The sequence below is a fragment of the Phodopus roborovskii genome, unplaced genomic scaffold, assembly GCF_943737965.1.
Source record: "Phodopus roborovskii unplaced genomic scaffold, PHOROB, whole genome shotgun sequence".
Lineage (NCBI taxonomy): Eukaryota > Metazoa > Chordata > Mammalia > Rodentia > Cricetidae > Phodopus > Phodopus roborovskii.
In genome coordinates, this window is record NW_026126446.1 from 2,438,831 (window position 1) to 2,458,323 (window position 19,493).

Genomic DNA, 19,493 nt, shown 5'->3' on the forward strand with positions numbered 1-19,493 from the left:
GCCACAGGGCATGCTCCCCACAGGACTTCCTCCAACATCAGCCAAAGTTCTGGGTTCAGAGCCCCCACACAAAAGGAAGCCAGCCCTCCCAAGTGTGAGGGGCGTTATTACCATGTGACTCCCAAAGTAGTTCTGGGGCCAATGACGTAGCTAGGAAATCTGTGTTCATCCTTAGCCATTTAGGATGGGAGGAAACAGGCCGTCCTTAGCTAATAAAGACAAGGGTTATAAAGAGGATGTATGCAACCATATAAATGACAATCTCTCAAGCTTTTTCAGAGTAAAAGTCTGAAAGTTCACAGTACCAAGAATGTATTGCTAACAGTGAGGTTTTATTGAGCACTTACTTTGTGTCAAATACCCTGTAAAAGCCTTCCTAGAGCTTAGTTCTTATCCTCCAACCTCTACACCAATCCAGTGAGACAGGAATTCCTCCTCCTGTTTTACAAGTGTGGAAGGGGGGTTTGAACCATGATGTCCAATCTTAATTCTTCTGGGACTGAAACAGTTAGTAAAGAGGTTAGAAACAACCTCAGTGTCCGACAATAGGGGATTGCAGGAATACATATTTGTCCCCAGCAGGGCAGTGGTGGCACACATCTTTAATCCTAGCACTTGGGAGCCAGAGACAGGCGGATCTCTGTGAGTTTGAAGCCAGCCTGGTCTACAGAGCTAGTTTCAGGACAGCCAGGGCTACAACAAACAAAAAGCAAAACAAAAAAAAAATTGTATTTGTTCTCAAAGGAACATTTTATAGCTATTCTCAAAAGAATACGAATGGTGTCTACAACTATAATATGTGGATTGAGGACATAGCTCAGTGCAGTGGGCACAAGGCCCCAGGTGTCATCCCCACCCCCACAGACACACAGGCAGGCAGGCAGGCAGACACACACACACACATGCGCGCGCACGCACGCTCCTCCACTCTGCCTCACATTTGCACAGCAACACTCGGACACACCCTGGCTCAGTCCCCTATTCAGAGTTGACAGAGCAGCTGGGCACTGAGTGTTATTGCAGCTATGACCCTCTGTGATGTCCAGCAGCTCCTGCACCTTCTCCTTCTATTTATCTGATGCTTTGAGCTGTCTCTACCCACTGTATGACATTTGAAAACAACAGAGGAGGCTCCCTGCTAGGAGTCTTGGCATTTTGAGGCATAGCACTTATTATCTGATTGGCTCCTCATAAACAAACAGGCATCTAAAAGATAAGGAAGATTCAGAGAAGTTACACAGCTTTCCCAAAGTCACACAGCATATTAAGGACATTCATAAATATAGAGCTCCCCCCACAGATTAATCCTTAACTTTGGGGGGGCTTCTAAACCTTTCATCCCCTTTCTCCAAGTTCTTGGTCCTTGGCCATAGTCCCAGGACCCCAAGGAGACTGACATCTGGGCATGCTATCTGGCTTTGATCCCAGCTCCTCTCCAGAATAGGCTATGGGGTGATGGGTGCTGGCAAGGGTCTAGAGATGGGTGGGGGAGGCCCTGGCAGGAGGGTCTGGCTTAGCAGTCCAGCTGGTTTGGCTGATACATGGCAGTGGGGATCAGAGCCAGGATGGGGCTATAGGGGGATGGAGGAGAGACTAGAGGCTAAAATGGGAGGCCATGGGGCAGAACTATCAGCTAGAAAAACTTTGATTGTTTTGTTCTGGAACCTCTCTGATACCCTTCCCTATAGCCAGGGACCATGGGTAGGCTGGAAAGTGCTACCCTAGAAGGTGTTCCAGAGATAGCAATCAGTTCTCTCCAGGTTTCCCAGGACACTGTTCCTCCCTCAGAGCCCATGGCACCCTCCAGTGCCTCAAAGTCCTGGACAGGCTGCTAAGTGACTCTAAGGGCCAGCGCTGGCTGCTCTCCACTGAGTTACATGCTCAGCTGCCATGTGGTTCTCCCACCCATACACAGCACTTACTGGTTCCCACGGTGTAAGCTCCAACATGCTGTCCCAGAATTCGGTACTGGGAACTGCTGCGGGCCATGGCACACACTCCTGCACATCCCAAACTGGGAATCTGCCAGACCCAGTGAATTGCTGTGTGACTCAAGGTGAGTGCTTTAAATTCTCTGAACCTCAGACTGGATAATAGGGACAATAGCATCCACCTAGTGGCAATGCTAGGAAATGAAGTGACAGAATGGAGTAGGACTCTATGCTGGGTGCAGGGGAAACAACAGCTCCACCCACCCCCACCTCCCTACCTACAGCGAGACTCCTAGTACAGTGGCCTGAAGCAGTGCCCAATGCACTAGCTAATGTCACCAATATACTGTTAATGCTCTTATTCTGTTCTTTCTCTGGCCTCAATCTCTTTATTTCTAAACTTAGATGGGGATGCCTAGCAAAAGCTTTCTATGATGTCATCCACCTGGGCTTGAAGATGGTACGGAAGGAAATACCACGCTGCCCATTTTCTAGAGGGGTAAACTGAGGTGCTCAGAAGTAAAGCCTAAAAGTGACTTCCTGCTGTGTCTCTAGACCTGCCCAGGAAGAAGGTCACCTGAGACTCGGGTACACCAAGGTCTGTGGATTCTCTGAAATGCCATTCTGCCCCAGGGGTCCACTGGTTGGCACAATGAGTCCAGGTTCCAAGTCCCCTCCCAATGCAACCAAACGTGTCTGTAGAGTCCCAGGCCCTCTGGAAAGCCCTGCCCTGGGAGCTGATGAAATCCCCTCTCAAGAGAGCCAGGATCACGCGGTTTCAATGCAAACCAGCTGGCCTCTGGGAGGGAATACCCGCGTGGGCACTTGTCCCTCCTGCAGAACAGGGAAACAGCCAAGGGACAAACCCATACTGCCTGCGACATCCACAGATTGCTTCTTACCATAATCAGGTCAAACAGACTTAGGCCCCGTTTAACCCAGCGCAACTATTCTATTACATCAACAAAATGGCCCCAGCATCAACCCCAACAACCCCAAAAGAGGAACCTGGGAAATTCTTCGGGAAGTCTCTGTGTATCTAGCCCTAACCTTTATGCTTCAGAATCAGCCTATTCCTTCTGTTTTGGAAGACAGAAACAATGCCTCTTTTCACTGTAGCCGGCTCGGCTTCTTTTCTGGGCTCTAAAATAGCTCGCGTTTGTTTTCAGCAACTTCCCTTTCCAACTTTCTCAAACGCAGAAAGGCTTTTGATTCTCTTCGTCCTGTCCTTTCTTTCAACTAAAGCCCAGGAAAGGAGCGTCAGAGATCTCGTCCAAGATTTCACAGCAAGTAGGCTCTGGCTCTGCTTCCCACTACAGGGCAGAGACCCGCTTCGCGCTTCCCTGCTGTGCGCCCTCGGGTAAGCCGCACCACCTCTCTGGGCCTCAGTGGCCTCTTGACTATCAAAAGGGAACTGACCCCATTTTGACAGCTCCTCCCGGTTCCTCCCATTAAGGAGACAGCCCGCCCCTCGCTGCCCCTCATCTCTGCTTGACAAAATAAAGAGGAAAACAACTTGCGTTAGACATCCAGAGAAAGCGCGAGACTCAGAGGCTGCCTGGCCGCGGAGTTGTTGCCTGGTGACCCAGTCTCACACAAATCTCAGAACAGCAGCGCTCCACCTCCCAGATCACCAAGCAACAGGGCCACGCCTCCTGCCCAAACACCGCCAGCAACCCCACCAAGGACCACCCCGGGTTCCCCGGGACCCCTGCCCGGTAGGCGAGGTGCCTGGGTTGGAGGGCAGAAGCCCACGCCCCCACTTTGCGGAGGTAGAGACTGAGGCGGAAAAGGCCGGACCAGGGCATCCTGCTGTCCCGACGTCCCTGGGGTGTGTCTGGGTCCATGATCTCACGCTCCGGACTCCCAGAGCCACCATCCGTCCCCTCGCGTGCGCGTGGAGCTCCCACGTGGAGATCCGAAGCTTAGCGGGCCCAGCAAGACCCAGTCTGGCAGCGATGTCCATTCCCGTCCCTATCCTCCCGAAGGGAAGACTGAGTCCCCGAAGGACTAGCTCCTAGTCAGCTCGCTCACCCCTCTGGATCTCACCTGCAGCAGTTACCACGCGCCCTGGTTTCCTGGAGTTGAGCGGCAGACAAAGGTCTCCAATCCGCGCGCAAGGCGGGGCGGGGCTGCTTTGCATAATGCCCGCAGCCCGCCCGAGACGGCAAGGGGCAGGCTCTCGGGGGCGGAGCTTCTGAGAGATTCACCAATCGTAGAGAGGCTGGTGGCTTCACCCCGCCCCGGACTTTGGCGGTCAGCGGTACAGATTCCCAGGCTGAAAGGGCCAAAATCTCACTCAACTATGCGGCGCTGCATCTCCCTTTGCGAGCTTGCCCTGGCGTAGAGGGAAAACTGGGGCTTGGAGGGGATTATCATCAGTGTGGGGGTCTACGGAGACACCGTGAGGAAAGAGTCACCAAATTTGAGGACGGAGACCTGCCGCTTCATAACTGTAGTAATAAATTGTCTGCTCATTGTGTGGCGTTAGGATCCTGTGAGGTAGACGGGGTTACTAACTGGTCTCCTGGCCCTGAGGCCAGAAAGATGGAGCTGGAAATGTAAGCCAGAGAGGGACAAAGTAGAAATAATGTCTTCCACCAAAGCCACCACGAACAATGGCGATGTGGAGTGTCAGACTGGTCTGGGCTCTTTTCCAGTTCTGTTTGTTACTTGCCAATGCATAATAGCAAAACTTCAGATTTTCAATACTGCCACTTCTGGGGGTGCAGGGAGACACTTGGCTTCAACCCCTCCAAGGCATTAATCTAGCAACAGCCATGCTGCTCCTATGCTTCAACCAGATGTGTCTCCCTCTGCAGATGGCTCCCCCACCCACCCACCCTCATTGTCTTACTGCCAGACACTCTCCACACAGCCAACAACATCAACCACAGCACTGGCTGGCTTCAGCCACTAAAGGATCACTTGGGTGTACTGGGAAGAAGCCTACAAATTATGTCAGCACTGTGCTCTGCATGTAAAGATGGCAAACTGCTCAAGAGGCTAAGTGGCTTGCCCGAGGCTACACAGCTGAGGAGGAAAAGAGGTAGACTTGGAGGAAGTGTAGACTCCCTACAGCCACCTTTTTACCTGACACCCCACTTTCTTCCACACAGAGCTGCAGGTAGTTTACAGTCTAACTCCGAACTCCTTTGGGCAGGACCACATTGCAAGAGCCCAAAATTCTCCCTCTGCTAGGCTTCTTCATCAGGTAGTGGTAGGAAATGCCAGAGTAGGAGAGGCCGGTGTGCACAGCATCATGGAAGTCCTGGTTAGTTTTTATTGCCAATTTGACACAACCTTGAGTCACCTAGGAAGAGGGACCTTGCTTGAAGAGTTGCCTCCATCTGGTTGGCCTGGCCATGTCTGTGTAAGATCGTCTTGATTAATGATTGATGTGGGAGGGCTAGCCCACTGTGAGCACACCGGCCCTAGGAAGGTGAGCCTGGTTGTAGTAGATCAAGCCAGTAAGGATGGTTCCTGCATCAGGATCCTGCCTTGGCTTCCGTTGATGGACTATAACCTGTGAGATGAAATAAATCCTTTCCCCCCACTAAGCTGTTTTTGGTTGTGGTGTTTATTTATCACAGTGACAGAAATGCAAACTGGAGCCTGAGTTACACCCCTGTAGCAGAGCAAAAGGAACAATGAGACTTGGTGAGGTGTGTCATCTGCCCGTACCAGTCAGGGTTCCCCAGCAGGGATGACCCCCTCTAGGACTCTCCAGCTATCTACTCATCTTTGATGTCACAAGAAAAGGTGTCAGGGAATGTATACACATAGCTGGAGACATCTGACTCCTCCACCCCCCACCCCAATCATACTGAATCCCTCCCAAGACACCAGCATGGACGTCTATCCCGGTGCTCAGGCTGCTGAGGGACTGAACTTGATCTTCCTAAGTTCACTGGTAAGGAACTTGGAGGTTTAAATTACACTGGAAACAAGCCCTGGTTGCAGGCAGTGGAAAGGCTAAGGCAGGAGGATTAAAAGTTCAAGGCCAGCCCCCAGCTACAAAGAGACTATCTCAAAAATTAAAAAAAAAAAAAATCTAAGGAGTTAGGGGTATAGCTCAGCCAAAGGTATTGCCTCGCCCTGAGTTCAGTCTTCAGCACTGCAAAAATGAGTGAATGCAATTCCCTTGGAATTTGGAATGTAAAAATCCATTAGGAATACATCAGTGGACCCCCTCAACAAAGCCAGGCTCAGGAATTCTGGAAGCAACAGCAGTAGGAACTCATTCTTGCCCTACCCTTTCATGGAACAGACCTGGGGTTCTGAAGCTCTGTCCTCAAAGGGTTGGACCAAGTAGGGAGCTGGTGTATTAGGGCCAGGACAAAGCATTTGCCTTAAGGTCAAACAGCAGTCCAGTGACTAGCCTAGAATCTTGCAGCCAGCCACTTAACATCCTGAAAGGTCTGCATTCAGAACAAACCACAAGGCCCTGAGCTGGAGGAGGTAGGGCATTCTTCTGTTACGGTCTCACAAAATCTGATGGGCAGGGCCTCCCTGGGCCTGTGACTGTCACCACATGGCTACTGAACTTGTCACCACTTACTGTGCATTCCTGGGCTCCATGTGTGGGGATCTGATCACTGTTGGGAGTGCTGTTACTGAATTTACCCTGTACATCTTACAGGTGGAGAACCTGAGCACAAGTCACCTGCCACACTTGCTGGGGAATTGAACTGAAGTCTGATGTCAGGAGCCCTGAGCTTGGCAAACCCTTCTGCAGTTGGGCAGGGGTTATCCCCTCATACAGGTGACAGACCTTACAGGGAAAGTAAGGAACAGCCATGACCCTGAGAGGGGCTGAAGCCTTGAGTGGATTGGGTGGGTACCAGCTGCCTTGGGAGTACCATGGCTTTGGTTTCTGGTAGTCTGCCTGGGTTTGAAAGAAAAAGGATGGCCACTGAGACCTATTCTAAATCATTGCTAGAGATTTAGAACCTGGGGCCTTGCAACGCAAATGCTTTATCATCGAACTTCACTCCCAGCCCAAGAGCAGGATTTTGTACAAGACCATGGGACAGATGCCCCTGCCTATGTCAGACAGAGCTCTGGGCCTTCTGGCAAAGGAATTGCTATACCTATTCTACCAGACATAATGACAGAAGGAAATGGCTCTTGGGCTGGTGCTCTGGCAACAGATCAAGCAATGTTTTGCCTCCTTCCCTTCTCTCCCCTGTGTCTACTTCTAACCCCTACTGCCCTTGGATGCTTGAGCCTATGGGCCCTGTCAGGAGGAAGGGCAAGAAGAGCCGTCCATACCTTGGCTGTGTGCCTTGTTCACATTGACAGGCAGGTGTATGCAGCCCTGGTCCTGAGTGGAAACAGTTCTCTGAACAGCTCCCAGTCTCTCTGCACCTCCAAGATGCTGTGTGATAAGGCTGAAGGTGCCCTCTGGGAAGTGTCCTATGCCATGGGCCTCCTCTCTTTGTCCTTCCTTAATGAGTTACTTACCTATAAATCTGGGTTTCAGAGTCGACTTCCTGGATTGTGCACAAAATAGCCTACCTGGCTTGTGTGTGTGTGTGTATGTACTCATGTATGTGCTAATGCATGCTTGTGTGGGTACAGATGTGTGCTTGTACCCATGGGCACATTCTCATATAGAAGCCAGACCTTACGTGCTATTTCTAAGTCATTCCTTGTTAAGACAGTCTCTCACTGTCCAGAAGCTGGCTGATGGGGCAAGGCTGGCTAGTCAGTGGGCTCCAGGATTGCCCTGTTTTTGCCTCCCCAGTGTTTTGGATTACAAATGCAATGTAATGTGCCTGGCTTTTTATATTGGTTCTGTGGATTGAATTCAGGTCTTCATGATCGTATGGCAACTTCTTTAATTACTAAGCCGTGATTCCAGTCCCAAGGTGTGTTTCTAAACATTCTGACCATAGCATATTCTATCCAGGAGTATACCTGTGTGCCTAATTTTAAAATGCTAACTTCACATTACTTAAGTGAATTTTACCTTCACAACTGCAGTAAACTCCTCCAACAGGCAGGCAAGCCGCAAGCTGCCCATGCCGTGCCCCGCATCTATCCCCAGCTGAGCAGTTCAGGATTCAGCTGTTAGTGTGTGACTATCTGGGTGCCCCACATGCCCATCCCACCCATCTCCCCACTGTAAGCAATCCAAACCCCTGCCCACAGGCAAACAGCATAGCACACTGGCCCCCAACCTTGTTCAGATTTCTTTATTGAAAAATTAAAGTCATAAGCTCTGTATATAAATACACTGACATTGCTGGTCGCCTGCAAGGCCTCTGGAATAGGCTGGGGGTACAAAGGGAATCTGGAGCCTAGGGTCCCCTGAAGCGCAGGAAGGGAGATAAATAAATAAATAAATAAATACCATAGGGACACTGAGCTAGGAGGAATGGGGGTGCAAATGGTGTGAACAGGCGTGCTGGCGGCTCATTTGTGGCACTGAAGGTCCCCCTGGCAGGAAGTCTGTGAATTCTTCTATGAGCTCACAGTCAAAGACCTAGGCATCTGGGGGTGGCAGCACCCCCATCTGGCCTGGAGAAAGGTGCTCTGCTTTCCTTCTCTTTGCTAACGTACTTTTATTGAGCTCCTATTGTGTTTCTGGCACAGATTTTGACCTGACTTTTTGCTTGTCTTGTCTGGTTCTCTTTTTCTCCAATCTGGGCCAGGGGGCCAGGCAGGGTATATGTGTCAGGGTGGAATGGAGAGTCTGCCTGTGACCCTGTCCTATTGTCCTGACTTTGGCCCACCCCTAGAGCATCACATTGAACTCAGTGACCAGAAAGTCGATGTAGTCTCTCTCCTTGGTCTTGAAGGCCTCCGCGATGATGCGGGCAGCCTCTCTGTGCTCTTTACCCCGAAGCGTTAGCCCGTTCACTTCCAGAATCACATGGCCCACCTTGAGCTGCCCACAGTTATGGGCAGAACCTCCTCGCTGCACAGGGAGACACAAGTAGGGCTCATGTGGGTACCTGGTTTTAGCCACCCTCTAAGACCACCCACTAAGATAAGAAGCTATGCTGCCAATCTAGAGTTCACAGTCCTGGCAAAGTTGGGCTCTGTAGAGCAAGAGGAGGCAACTTTGCAAGTCCTGGGCCAGGATGGAGTGGGAGTGGGTGGACATGTTCCTGCTAGCCTTCCCAGGCAGCCCAACACTTCAAGGAGCTTGCTATTCAAGAGGGGCCCTGGGTCTGTCTTCAGGTTCTGTGTCATCTCTGGGAGGAAAATTCTGAGGGTACTGAGAAAGAGCTCTTTAAAACAGGGAGACTTACATAGGGGGCATCTTGAGGACATACCTGAATTGTGACAATCCTGGGCAGAGGCTGGCGTGTGTTGGCACCACCCTCAATGGCGATGCCCAGGGTGGCTGCACTTTTCCTCACACGGACTAGAGTGGATGTTGGCTCCAGGAGGCCAGGCTGCAGGTGGGAGAAAGGTGGCCTTGACGCTTCACAGTGGAAGACAGTCGGAGGCTCAACGATGGCACAGACTAAGCTAAGCACCTGGTGTCCTGAGCTCTAATGATGCCCAAGACCCAGACTGCCTGGGGTAGCAGAGACTTGAATCCTAGTCCTGACCTCTGAGACTACCTGAGCTACCATGCCACACTAGAGTATAGAACAGCTGCCAGTCCTTGCCACCAAGGATCAAGGCAAAGAGGAGCTCCATATTCCCAGCACAGTGACCCTTCTGGATCACTCCAGCAATGCCTCCTAAGGGCCACACGCTAAGTGTCTCTTGATTCCCAGGACCTGCCATCCTCCTCCAGAATCCTGTGTGCACGCTCTCACTCACGGGTTTATTGGCACCCTCTGTGGTCCTCTCCGTCCGGGGCAGCTCTTTGCCACTCTTGCTCTTAGTGGATGCTGTCTGTTTGCCTCGGCCTGAGGTGCTGGCCTCTGTCTCCCCGGCATCCACACCACTGTCCTCACTTAGAGTCTGCCCGCTGTCTGAGAGCTGAGAGAGTGTGGAGGCTGCTGGGGACAGACAAGGGAACAGAAGCAGTCATGGAGGGCACCTTGGGGGTGGTGATGGAGCTGGGGGCTGGATGGCTATGGAAACTCACCATGCAGAGATAAAGGGAAGGCTGAGGGGATACAGGGGCCAGGCCTGATGGTCACTACATCCAGACTTCTGCCTGACCCCCAGCCATTGGCATAAATATTGAAAATAGAGGTTAATGGGTCAGTCCAGTTTATAGACGTGAGCTGTTGTTTTTGTTTAAATTCACAGAATGTCATTTTTTAATGATGGATTTCTGAATCAGGAATTTTTTTTTAAAAAAGGTCATAGTTACAGAAGAAAAACACGGAGGGTCTGCCACCCTGTCCTGTACTCTGACCCCCATGACCACTCTGATATGAACTGAGTGGTGGGCACACATATCCCATTTCCTAGCCAGCAGAGCTGTGTGTGGCTATTTGACCCAGAGCTGGAGGCTTTGGCTTAAGAATGTGCACTGTGGATCCTGATGTGTTGGGTCTGAATGCCCCTGTGCAAGCCTGTGGGAGTGACATCCCCTCTCAGTGCCCTCTGCCCGCGTTCTAACCCTGGAGAGTGAGGGCAGCCTGCTCTCCGAGCCTGGCTCTGCCCACTGCCTACTGCATCTCGGGCTTCACTTGGGAAATGGAGACTAACGGAGTGCTGGCACAGGGCTGGTGGCAGGACTCCATGAGTTAAGTACAAGCAAAGTTTCTGGCCATTACTGGTCCTCACCATCCCCTGCCCGGTATGTCTACAGAGTGCTTGCTCTTGTCACACCTGACAGTTGTTCCTCAGGGCTGGAGCACAGTTAGTATTCAGCATCTGCGCTTGTGGCCTTAAGTCCTACTCTCTAACCCTGCCTGCCCTTTCCTAGGCTACCTAGTGGGGCATCATATATCACTTCAGCCACAAGATGGCAGCAGACTCTAGCTAACTGCTGCACCGTTCGTGCAAACTGTCTGAGTTTCCTCCACATTTTCATTGGGCATCCCTTAGAAAACATGGGGTCTAGCCTGGCCCTGTGCGGTACTCTGACTTCTACACACCATCTAGACACTGGCATCTGGGTGTGTCATACTGCTGGCACCCAGCACCTTCTTTTTGCTAGACTGAGTGGTGGTGGTGGGGATTACAGAGCCCAGTCCTGCCCTCCAGCACAGTCTTCTACAGGAGACTGAGATGAATGGCAAGTGCAGGGGCAGGAGACCCCTTACTCCACCCCTCCCATACACACACACACACACACACACACACACATTAAACCCAATCAGTGACCTGGCAGTACCGTCTGTGTCTACTCCATATTACCAGGGGAAGGTGCCACTCACTCAGAGTAGCCGTGCAGCAAATGACTGGTCAGTGGCAGAAGTGGGATTCAAACCCAAATCTTGGCTCCAGGCCATCTTCATGCTGCCCTTGAGTCAGACTTCATGTAGGCTGGCAGAGGCTGCTGCAGCACCCGGCCCGGCCCTACCCATCCCGACAGAGAAAGCGACTCTGGGGACCAGAGACCCTCTCCCTGTGTCACAGAGCTGGGCAGCCATACTCACTGCGCGTCTGGGGCAGAGCCCGCACTTCATTCACATCAGGCTCGCTATCCGGGCGGTGCACCTCCACCAAGACAAAGTGCTGGTTTGCACCCACAGGATCAGAGTGGTCAGAAGGTGATGGTGGCAGGACACAGGCTCCAGCCCCTTGGGTCTCTGCAGGAGGGCTCTTTAGGTGTGGTGGGGACTGGACCCGAGGGAAAGGGCCGATGGGGTGCTGGTTAACCAGAGCCAGGTGGGTGTCCAGCGGCTTCCTAGACCTGGGGTTGGCATGGGAGATGGAGGCGTAAATGGGAGAGGAGGGTGAATCCTGTGCTGAGGAGGAGGGCCCCGGGATAGGTGCAGTGCTCAGTGGTGGGCTCCGATTCCGTGGTGCTGAGAAGACAATGCCTGGGTGGGCAGCAGAAGACAGAGGTGCAGGGTCCTCCCGTCCTGACTTCCGTGTCTGGCCAAGCCGATGGTCATGATCTTGAACCAATGGTGGTGGGGGAGGAGGTGGCTTGATGCCAGACAGATCTTCTGAGGGGGGCTTGACATCGTCCTGCCAAAAGACCCAACAGGAGTAGAAGTCAGAGCCCATGGTGGCCAGAGCGGGACAGCAAGCAGTGCTGGACCCAGCAAGGATTGGGTCCCTGTGCCTCTGCTCTTGGCCACACTCTGTTGAATAATGTATCGCTCAGTGGAAAACTGCTCCCTACATCTCGGCAGCTGAGGAGCGCCAGGATCTTGGCAGGTGTCTCTGGGGACCCAAATGCTTCCTTTGGGAATTGAAGTTCTTGGCATCAACAGGGGCTCATCACGAGTGACAAGACTTAATTAGAGACAGGAGGAAGAGGATGGTAACACAAAACACAAATTTCCATTGCAGGAATGATCTTGATGAGTAGAGGTGGGAGGAAGGGTGGAGGCACCTGCGGGCTGCAGAGCTATGTGGCCACGGACAGGGCAGGGCGCCTCTCTGAGCACAGTGCTCAGTTAGCAGGGATGAGAGCATCACAGTGCACAGGGTGCTGACAAGGCCCCTGAGATGCAGTGCGCCTAGTGAGCAGGAAAAATGGACCATGGACACCAGTTCCCTTCCCTTAGGCCAGTGTCCACACTTGGGAAGTTCTGACAGCCATGTAGGCACTGTCTCAATGCTCTGATTAAATCATTTGATTTACTCTGACCCCAGCTATGAGTAAGGCACAGCATTTTCATCTCCATGTTACAGATGGGAAAATACAAGCACAGGGGGCTAAGAACCCTGTGCAAGGCCACACAGGCAACAGAAAAGTGGGACTAGATCCAGGCAATGAGCTGGGCTGCTGGGCTCTCAGCAAAGACTCTGTCCTCCCACCCACCCCGTGTCCTCTTTCTGTGGCTACCCCCAAGAAGAACCCAGGAGTCCATGAGCAAAGCGGGGAGTGTAACAAAGCAGGCCTTACCACAGACACATCCGGGAGAGTGTTAACGCTGCTTTGGGTGGTCTCACCGGTTCCCTCCAGGTCTAAAGTATTCTGGAAATGGACAGGAGACAAGCTGAGCAGGCAAGAACTGAGAGGAGAGTTCATGTGTTTCCAGAACACAGGATCTATGGCCTATGACACCTTCCACTGGCTGAGGCTACCCTGGCAGACCCCACTCTGGACATTTACCTTATCCACTCAAAGCGATACAATGACCTTTTCTGTTAGTCACTTAGAAGTAAAATTTTCTTTATGATTATTTTTGAGACAGAGAGTCATATAGTTCATGCTGGCCTCATTTTAAACTTGCTGTGTAGCCTAGGATGACCTTGAACTGATTCTGCTTTTGTCTACCTCCCAAGTACTAGGATTAGAGGCATGTGCCAATACATTCAGCACATGTGATGTCTTTCCATACAACAACAACAACAAAAAGCACTCTTATAAACTGATCTGCATTCCAAGCCATGAAGTCAATTTTTCTTTGTGACTTCCTGATCATTTTCAGACTTTCCTTAAACTACCTGGAGATGCTGGGAATGTCTTAGAATTGAGCCTTAAGTGTTATGTTCAACAGCTTTAGCACTCCCACATCTAGTGGCTCACAGAATGCTGGGGCAGGGGAGGGCATACAACAAATATAAGGAAAGAACCCCAAAGGGTAACAGTGTATAAGTGGATACCATATTACAAAATATCCATATCTTCTGTCCTTCACTATGTGTGTGCGTGCGTGTGTGTGTGTGTGTGTGTGTGTGTGTGTGTGTGTGTGGTGTGCATGTGGCCTGAAGAGAAATCAGATTCCCTAGAGCTGCAGTTACATGTGGCCTGAAGAGAAATCAGATTCCCTAGAGCTGCAGTTACATGTGGCCTGAAGAGAAATCAGATTCCCTAGAGCTGCAGTTACAGGCAGTCCTGAGCCACCCAGTGTGGGTGCTGTGAACTCAACTCAGGTCTGCTGGAAGAGCAGCAAGTGCTCATACCCCTGAGCCATGTTTCCCGAGCCTCACTCCCACCCCAGTCCACACAACCTTAAATGACTTCATGATGCCAAAAGGCTTTCTCTGGATCAGCAAGGTGAACTCTGCTAAGCTGGGTTCTCTGGGGGTGGGGTGGGTGGCTCTGGGAGCCCATCATCTCCTTCTGCCTTCATACTATCGGCGAGACTGTACTCGTGTTCATCTGGCTTGGTTAGGGGATGCCTAGATAGCTGGTAGGAGTTATTTCTCTATGCCTGTGGGGACATTTCTGGAAGAAATCAGCCACAAATATCGCCCTCCCTACTGTGCAGCCTTAGTACCCACCACAGCCCCAGAGGAATGCCACAGTGGAAGGTGGCTCCAAGGGATGTCCACATCCTTCTGCCTCCTAGACTATTTTTTCCTTTTGGGATGTTGGGGTTGAACCCAGGTCCAGACTAGTACAATCCAGAGCTGAGCTCCCCAAGCCCTAAACCTGCCCTTCCACACCAGGACTGCTGCTTCTCAAGCTGAACTGGATAAAACAGCCATATTGGGTCTCTAGCCTATAAATGGAAGTCCTGGGATTGAGTCTCTAGCCTATAGATGAAAGTCCTGGGACTTCCTAGCCTCCACGGTCACCTGTGTGTTGCCCTCATGAATCTTCCTGTGTCTTAGAGTAATTCTGTAGGCTCCTTCCATGGACAACGCTGGCTAATGCAGGCAGCATCAATGCTGAATGAATAGTCCTAGCCGCCAGGGCTGGAGGGGAGGCATCATGCTGCCTTAATTTGTGTGCATGCTGTTGGGAGGGGGGCACGATTTAGATCCCAGAGGGCACCCCATGGCTACCAGCATATGGTACACTGGGGGAGCAGAGACTAAGGAAGGCTTCCTAGATCGGCCAGAGGTAGACACTGGGTCTGACTGTGAGCAGGGAACATGTGTTTAGACGCTGGAAATTGTGTGTGCATAAACACCGAAGGCTGCTTGAGAATTTTCGGCCAGCTCTTGTCTTGACTTGGACTTGAGCCCGAGGGCAGTGGGCTGCCTCAGAGATGAGGTCAAGTTTGCTTTCCATGAAGAAGATTCCATTTGCTCACGTCCCCTCCTGCCAACTGGGAACGCTGCAGGCAGTGTAGCTCTTCTCAGCGGCCATTGTCTTGGCTGGGCTGCAGATAGTCCAGACCTGCTGGCTCCCAGGTCACCTCCTGCATGGGGTCTACCTGAGCAGCCCACTCCTCCTCCTGTCCCATTTTCCTTTTCCCTCTCATCATTGCTCCCCACCCAGCAGCCAGACAGTCCTTGGAAAAGAAATCAAGTCATGGGCACCCCCAGTTCAAGCAAGGCCCCGAGGCCTTAATAGGCCACTTGGGAGAAATTCCCAGCCGCAAACTCACTGTTGGCTAAACGACCTGGCCCTTTCTTGCTGCCTCTCCAGTATAATGGCATCACACCTGCCGCAGGGCCTTTGCACTAGCTGTTCCACCACCTGCACCTTTCATGAGTCACTTCCATCTTTCCTTTGGCTCTCGCTGCTTGAGGCCTCCCAGACCATCCCTGTCTCCATGGGTACCACAGATAGCATCCTCCATCTATCCTGACCTGGTCCACTTTTCCATACCCAGGTCACACGTGGCTGTATTATATCTTCTTCCTCTGGGTATAAACTAGGGCAAGACTTAGGTCACTGCACCTTCACTGTTCAGAACTATGGCTGCTGGGGCTACCAGGTAAATAAATGGATTTCTTGCTTTAGCTACTGGGGGCTGAGCAAACTGGGAGTTGAGGAGGGGAGGGGTGCTGTGTTCTTTGTGGGGGCCAGTAATGATGGCTGGAACAAGAGGGAGGCACAGTTGTACACAGAAGGCCCTGAGGCAGAGCCTCCTTTATATAGATTCCTTTCTCAGATGCTTCTCATATTCTGGGGTGACAGTGGATATGTGTTTGCAAAAACCAGTGGTGAAGTCAAAGATGGACAGGATGCTGGGTCCTCTTCGAAGGTTACTCCTGAGGTTTTCATGAGCTCACATCCAGCTCTGCCTTTATGGCTGTGTGACAACAGGGAAGTCATAAGCCTCTCTGTTCCCCACTGTAAAATGGGTAGCTGGCCATGTCATGCGGCTGATCCTCTAACCCTTGATGGCTTTTCCCACAGGGCCTGGCACTGTACCTTGGAAGGTTTACCTCACAGAAATCCAGGAAGCCTCGCAAACTGCCCCCACAGAGAAGGGCCTACAAAGTATACCATGGCGCCTGAGGGTGAGGCCCTCAAAGGGAAAAATCATGGAGCTTTCCCATAATCCCTTGTCAATTTCCCTGGAAATCTCCAGGTGGATGGGCATCCGAAACCCCCTCCTAGCTGAAGTGAGTGGCAAGGCCAGTTTGTCTATGCAGATGCTTCCCAGAATTCCACAGCCAAGCTCTGGCCTCAGTAGGAAATGCAGAATTCAGAAAATCCATGGTATCTATCCCAAGGACAAAAGAAGCCTCTGCCATAGGCACACATGGCCAGTGTCACCTGTTGCAGAGGATACTGGGGGAGTAGGGTGAGTCTCAGATGACTGCAATTGGGCAAACCCGCCCTGTTCTGGGATCCTGGAACATCATTCAGTCACTCAGCAAACACTGACCATGATTTAGGAGGGCACATAGGAAGGTCTTGAGGGTCATGAAAGGCCAGGTGAGGATTAGGCAACTAGCTCATCTCCTTACCTTACTGTATGCACTTTCTCATGGCCCTGAAGCAGGTACCAAGGCTTTGCTCCATCATCTGTCATTATAGAGCTAAAGGAATATAACAGGTCCAAGGATACAGGGCCCTAGTCCTGCCTAATTTTATGTCAACTTGACACAAGCTAGAGTCATCTGAGAGAAGGGAACCTCAATTGAGAAAAAGCCTCCATAAGATCTGGCTATAGGCAAGCCTGTCTGGCATTTTCTTAATTAGTGATTGATGGAGGAGGACCCAGCCCACTGTGGGTGATGCCATCCCTGGGCTGGTAGTCCTGGGTTCCAAAAGAAAGCAGGCTGAGCAAGCCAGTAAATAGCTCTCTCCATGGCTACTTGCTGCATCTGGGTTCTCACCCTGTTTGAGTCCCTGTCCTGACTTCTTTCAATGATGGACTATGGATGCGGAAGCATAAGCCAAATAAACCCTTTCCACCCCAACTTCCTTTCGGTCATGGTGTTTCATCATAGCAATAGTAACCCTCACGAGGACAGCCATTCTATAGTAACTTGGGCAACTAAGCCAGGCCTGCGTCATACCACCCTGGAACTGGACAGAGCCCCGGGTGCTTCAGGTGAGAAGGGATGAAAGTGAAGCACACAGCAGGATGCTGGTTGGAACGCAGTGCAGTGCAGCCAGCCTCCATCTGCCAGACCCATACACTCTGAAGCCCCAAGTCCTCAAGTCATGTTTCTGAAATAGTTGCAGCAAGCCCAGCCAAGGACTAAGGCAGTGCCATCATAACCCCAAGAGCGGATTCTGAGGTCTGAGGCCACAGTGAATGCCTGCATGTCCTGGACACTGCATCCCAATCCCAGCTGCCTGCTGCTTTCTCCAGCCCCAAGGGGCTGACACATGATGAATCCACAGCCTAGTCTGAGCGAGGGTCCAAAGTCACCCATCAATGGGAGTGCTTCCCACTCAGACCTAGAGGTCTTCAAGTCCCTATCCTACTGTTCCCTTCTCCATCCTCCTCATGGCTGTGGGGTTGCAGAACAGTCCCTCCCTTATATTTGAGCTGGTACCGTAAGGGTCCAGACTCTCACACATCTTACTTGGAGCAATGGAGGAGGGGAAGAGGGAAAGTGAAATGAATGGCCAGGAGCTATGCTTGGGCTGACTTCCACCCAGGTATTATGGACAGGCAATGCTTGCTTTGGATATCATCAGAGAGCCAGGTGTTCAGAGCTACCTCAGCAAAATAATGCTCCTCCCCTCACTCTGCCACCCTCCCCAAGCCACCCCAGTTTCTGCTTCCTTGCTTACATAAAGGTGCTATTTTTAGCTCTTTTGTTCTCCCCGACTTGTTACTTCAGTGTTAGGACACTCCCTCCCCAACCACAAAGGCAGCTAAGGTCTGAAACTGGATGGCCCATTTCCCAGCCTGTATATGGAGAAACTGAGGCACTGAATTACAAAAGCTTCCAAAAGGTCGTGTGTGTGTGTGTGTGTGTGTGTGTGTGTGTGTGTGTGTGTGTGTGTGTGTAGCATTAGATTTATGCATGACCAAAGGAGAAAAGGGAGACCTTATAGGGAAAAGTATGAATGAGGGGGAAGATAGGGAGAGGTTCCAAAGAAAATACAGGGTTGGAGAAGGCCAAACAGTTCAGCAATGGGAAAACCAGAGGCAGAGAGAAAAACAGGGTGGCAGTACGACCAGGGCTAGTTCAAAAAGCTCTTGTCACCCCAGGAAAAGTGAAGGATGATGATACGATTTGGGGAGGCAGAAGTCCTGGCATGGCTTGGGCATGGCTTCATTCAGATTTGGGAACTGGGGGTGATTATGGCTATCTGTGGAAACAGTCCCCATTCCATCACTCCCAGAACAGACAGCTCTCTCAGAAGGAAGGGCACATTCACCTCTCAGGGCAGGGCACGGTGGCAGAGAGTCATATTACAACCCAGCAGGGATGCTGCTGGCCAGAACGTGCTTCCTTCACTGACACCTGTCCCTGAGCCTCCCTCCCTTGTTCTGGGAAAAGGATGCCACACCATGGAAAGAAAGTGTGTCCCACAAATGCCAGGTCATGAGGAGCCCTTAGGACAAGTGTTGAAGGGGAATCAGGGCTCTAGAGAGGGAACACAGGGACAGACAGCCTGGCACAGAGCCCTCTTCAATCAGCAGTGAAGGCAGCCACCACCACCAGGGATTTTTCCTGTCACTCAGATGTCAACAGCATCTCCCAGTATCCATGCTGTCCTTACAACCATAGTAGTTCCTGACTCATAATTCTACCCCCTCACCAGGAGAAAGCAAGCAAAACCATGGCCATTGTGCATTCATGTTTTGAGAGCCACATATCATCAAAAAATTGGATGCTTTGTCATCCTCTCTTCTAAATTCCTAAACAGTTACACTACTATCCTGAGAAGGAAGACAGGGCTCCACCAGCCTCCAAAGAGGCCCAGGGCTCAGGCAGTGAAGGACTCTCTACAAGCTAGCACACTGGCAGACTTCTCCATTTGTCAGCTAGAAGGCACTTTCTTGAGACAGCAGAGCTCAGCTATATTCAGAGAGGAGCTGAGCTCATGGATGTGGTTACCCCATGCCCTCACAGGGTGAGGCAGATGTTCTGTGAATGCAGAGGAGGGAACCATTTAGACTGGTTGAGGGAACTAAAGCCCCTGGGGGTACCTCTGGTGATGGGATGGTTCTGGGGTGCTGGGATGTGTAAGATTGCTAGGATGAAGTGATGTTTGTCTCAGTGGAGGGACACACCCTGGGATCATGGAGGGGTAGGCAGCTTCCTGGCATGGGGAACTGTCAATAGTGAACACATCAAGGAATGAATCCACTGATTAGGTCACAACCCTCAGGATCCCATCATCTTCCCAAAGCTGATCAGCTGGTCACCAAGTCCTCATGAGGCTGTGGGAGACATTTAATATTCAAACTATTGACA

The 19,493-nt window shown here is 51.4% G+C and overlaps 1 protein-coding gene across 1 annotated transcript in view; it reads right to left on the minus strand.

Annotated features, from left to right (window-relative positions):
• Nucleotides 1–8,114: 8,114 nt before the first annotated feature.
• LOC127224777 (whirlin-like) overlaps nucleotides 8,115–19,493 on the minus strand; it is an 83,701-nt gene continuing 72,322 nt past the window's right edge. The window contains 5 exon segments of the mRNA XM_051187960.1: nucleotides 8,115–8,856; nucleotides 9,218–9,340; nucleotides 9,717–9,898; nucleotides 11,456–11,993; nucleotides 12,880–12,951. Of these exon segments, the coding sequence (XP_051043917.1) occupies nucleotides 8,674–8,856; nucleotides 9,218–9,340; nucleotides 9,717–9,898; nucleotides 11,456–11,993; nucleotides 12,880–12,951 (1,098 nt within the window). The 3' untranslated portion in view covers nucleotides 8,115–8,673.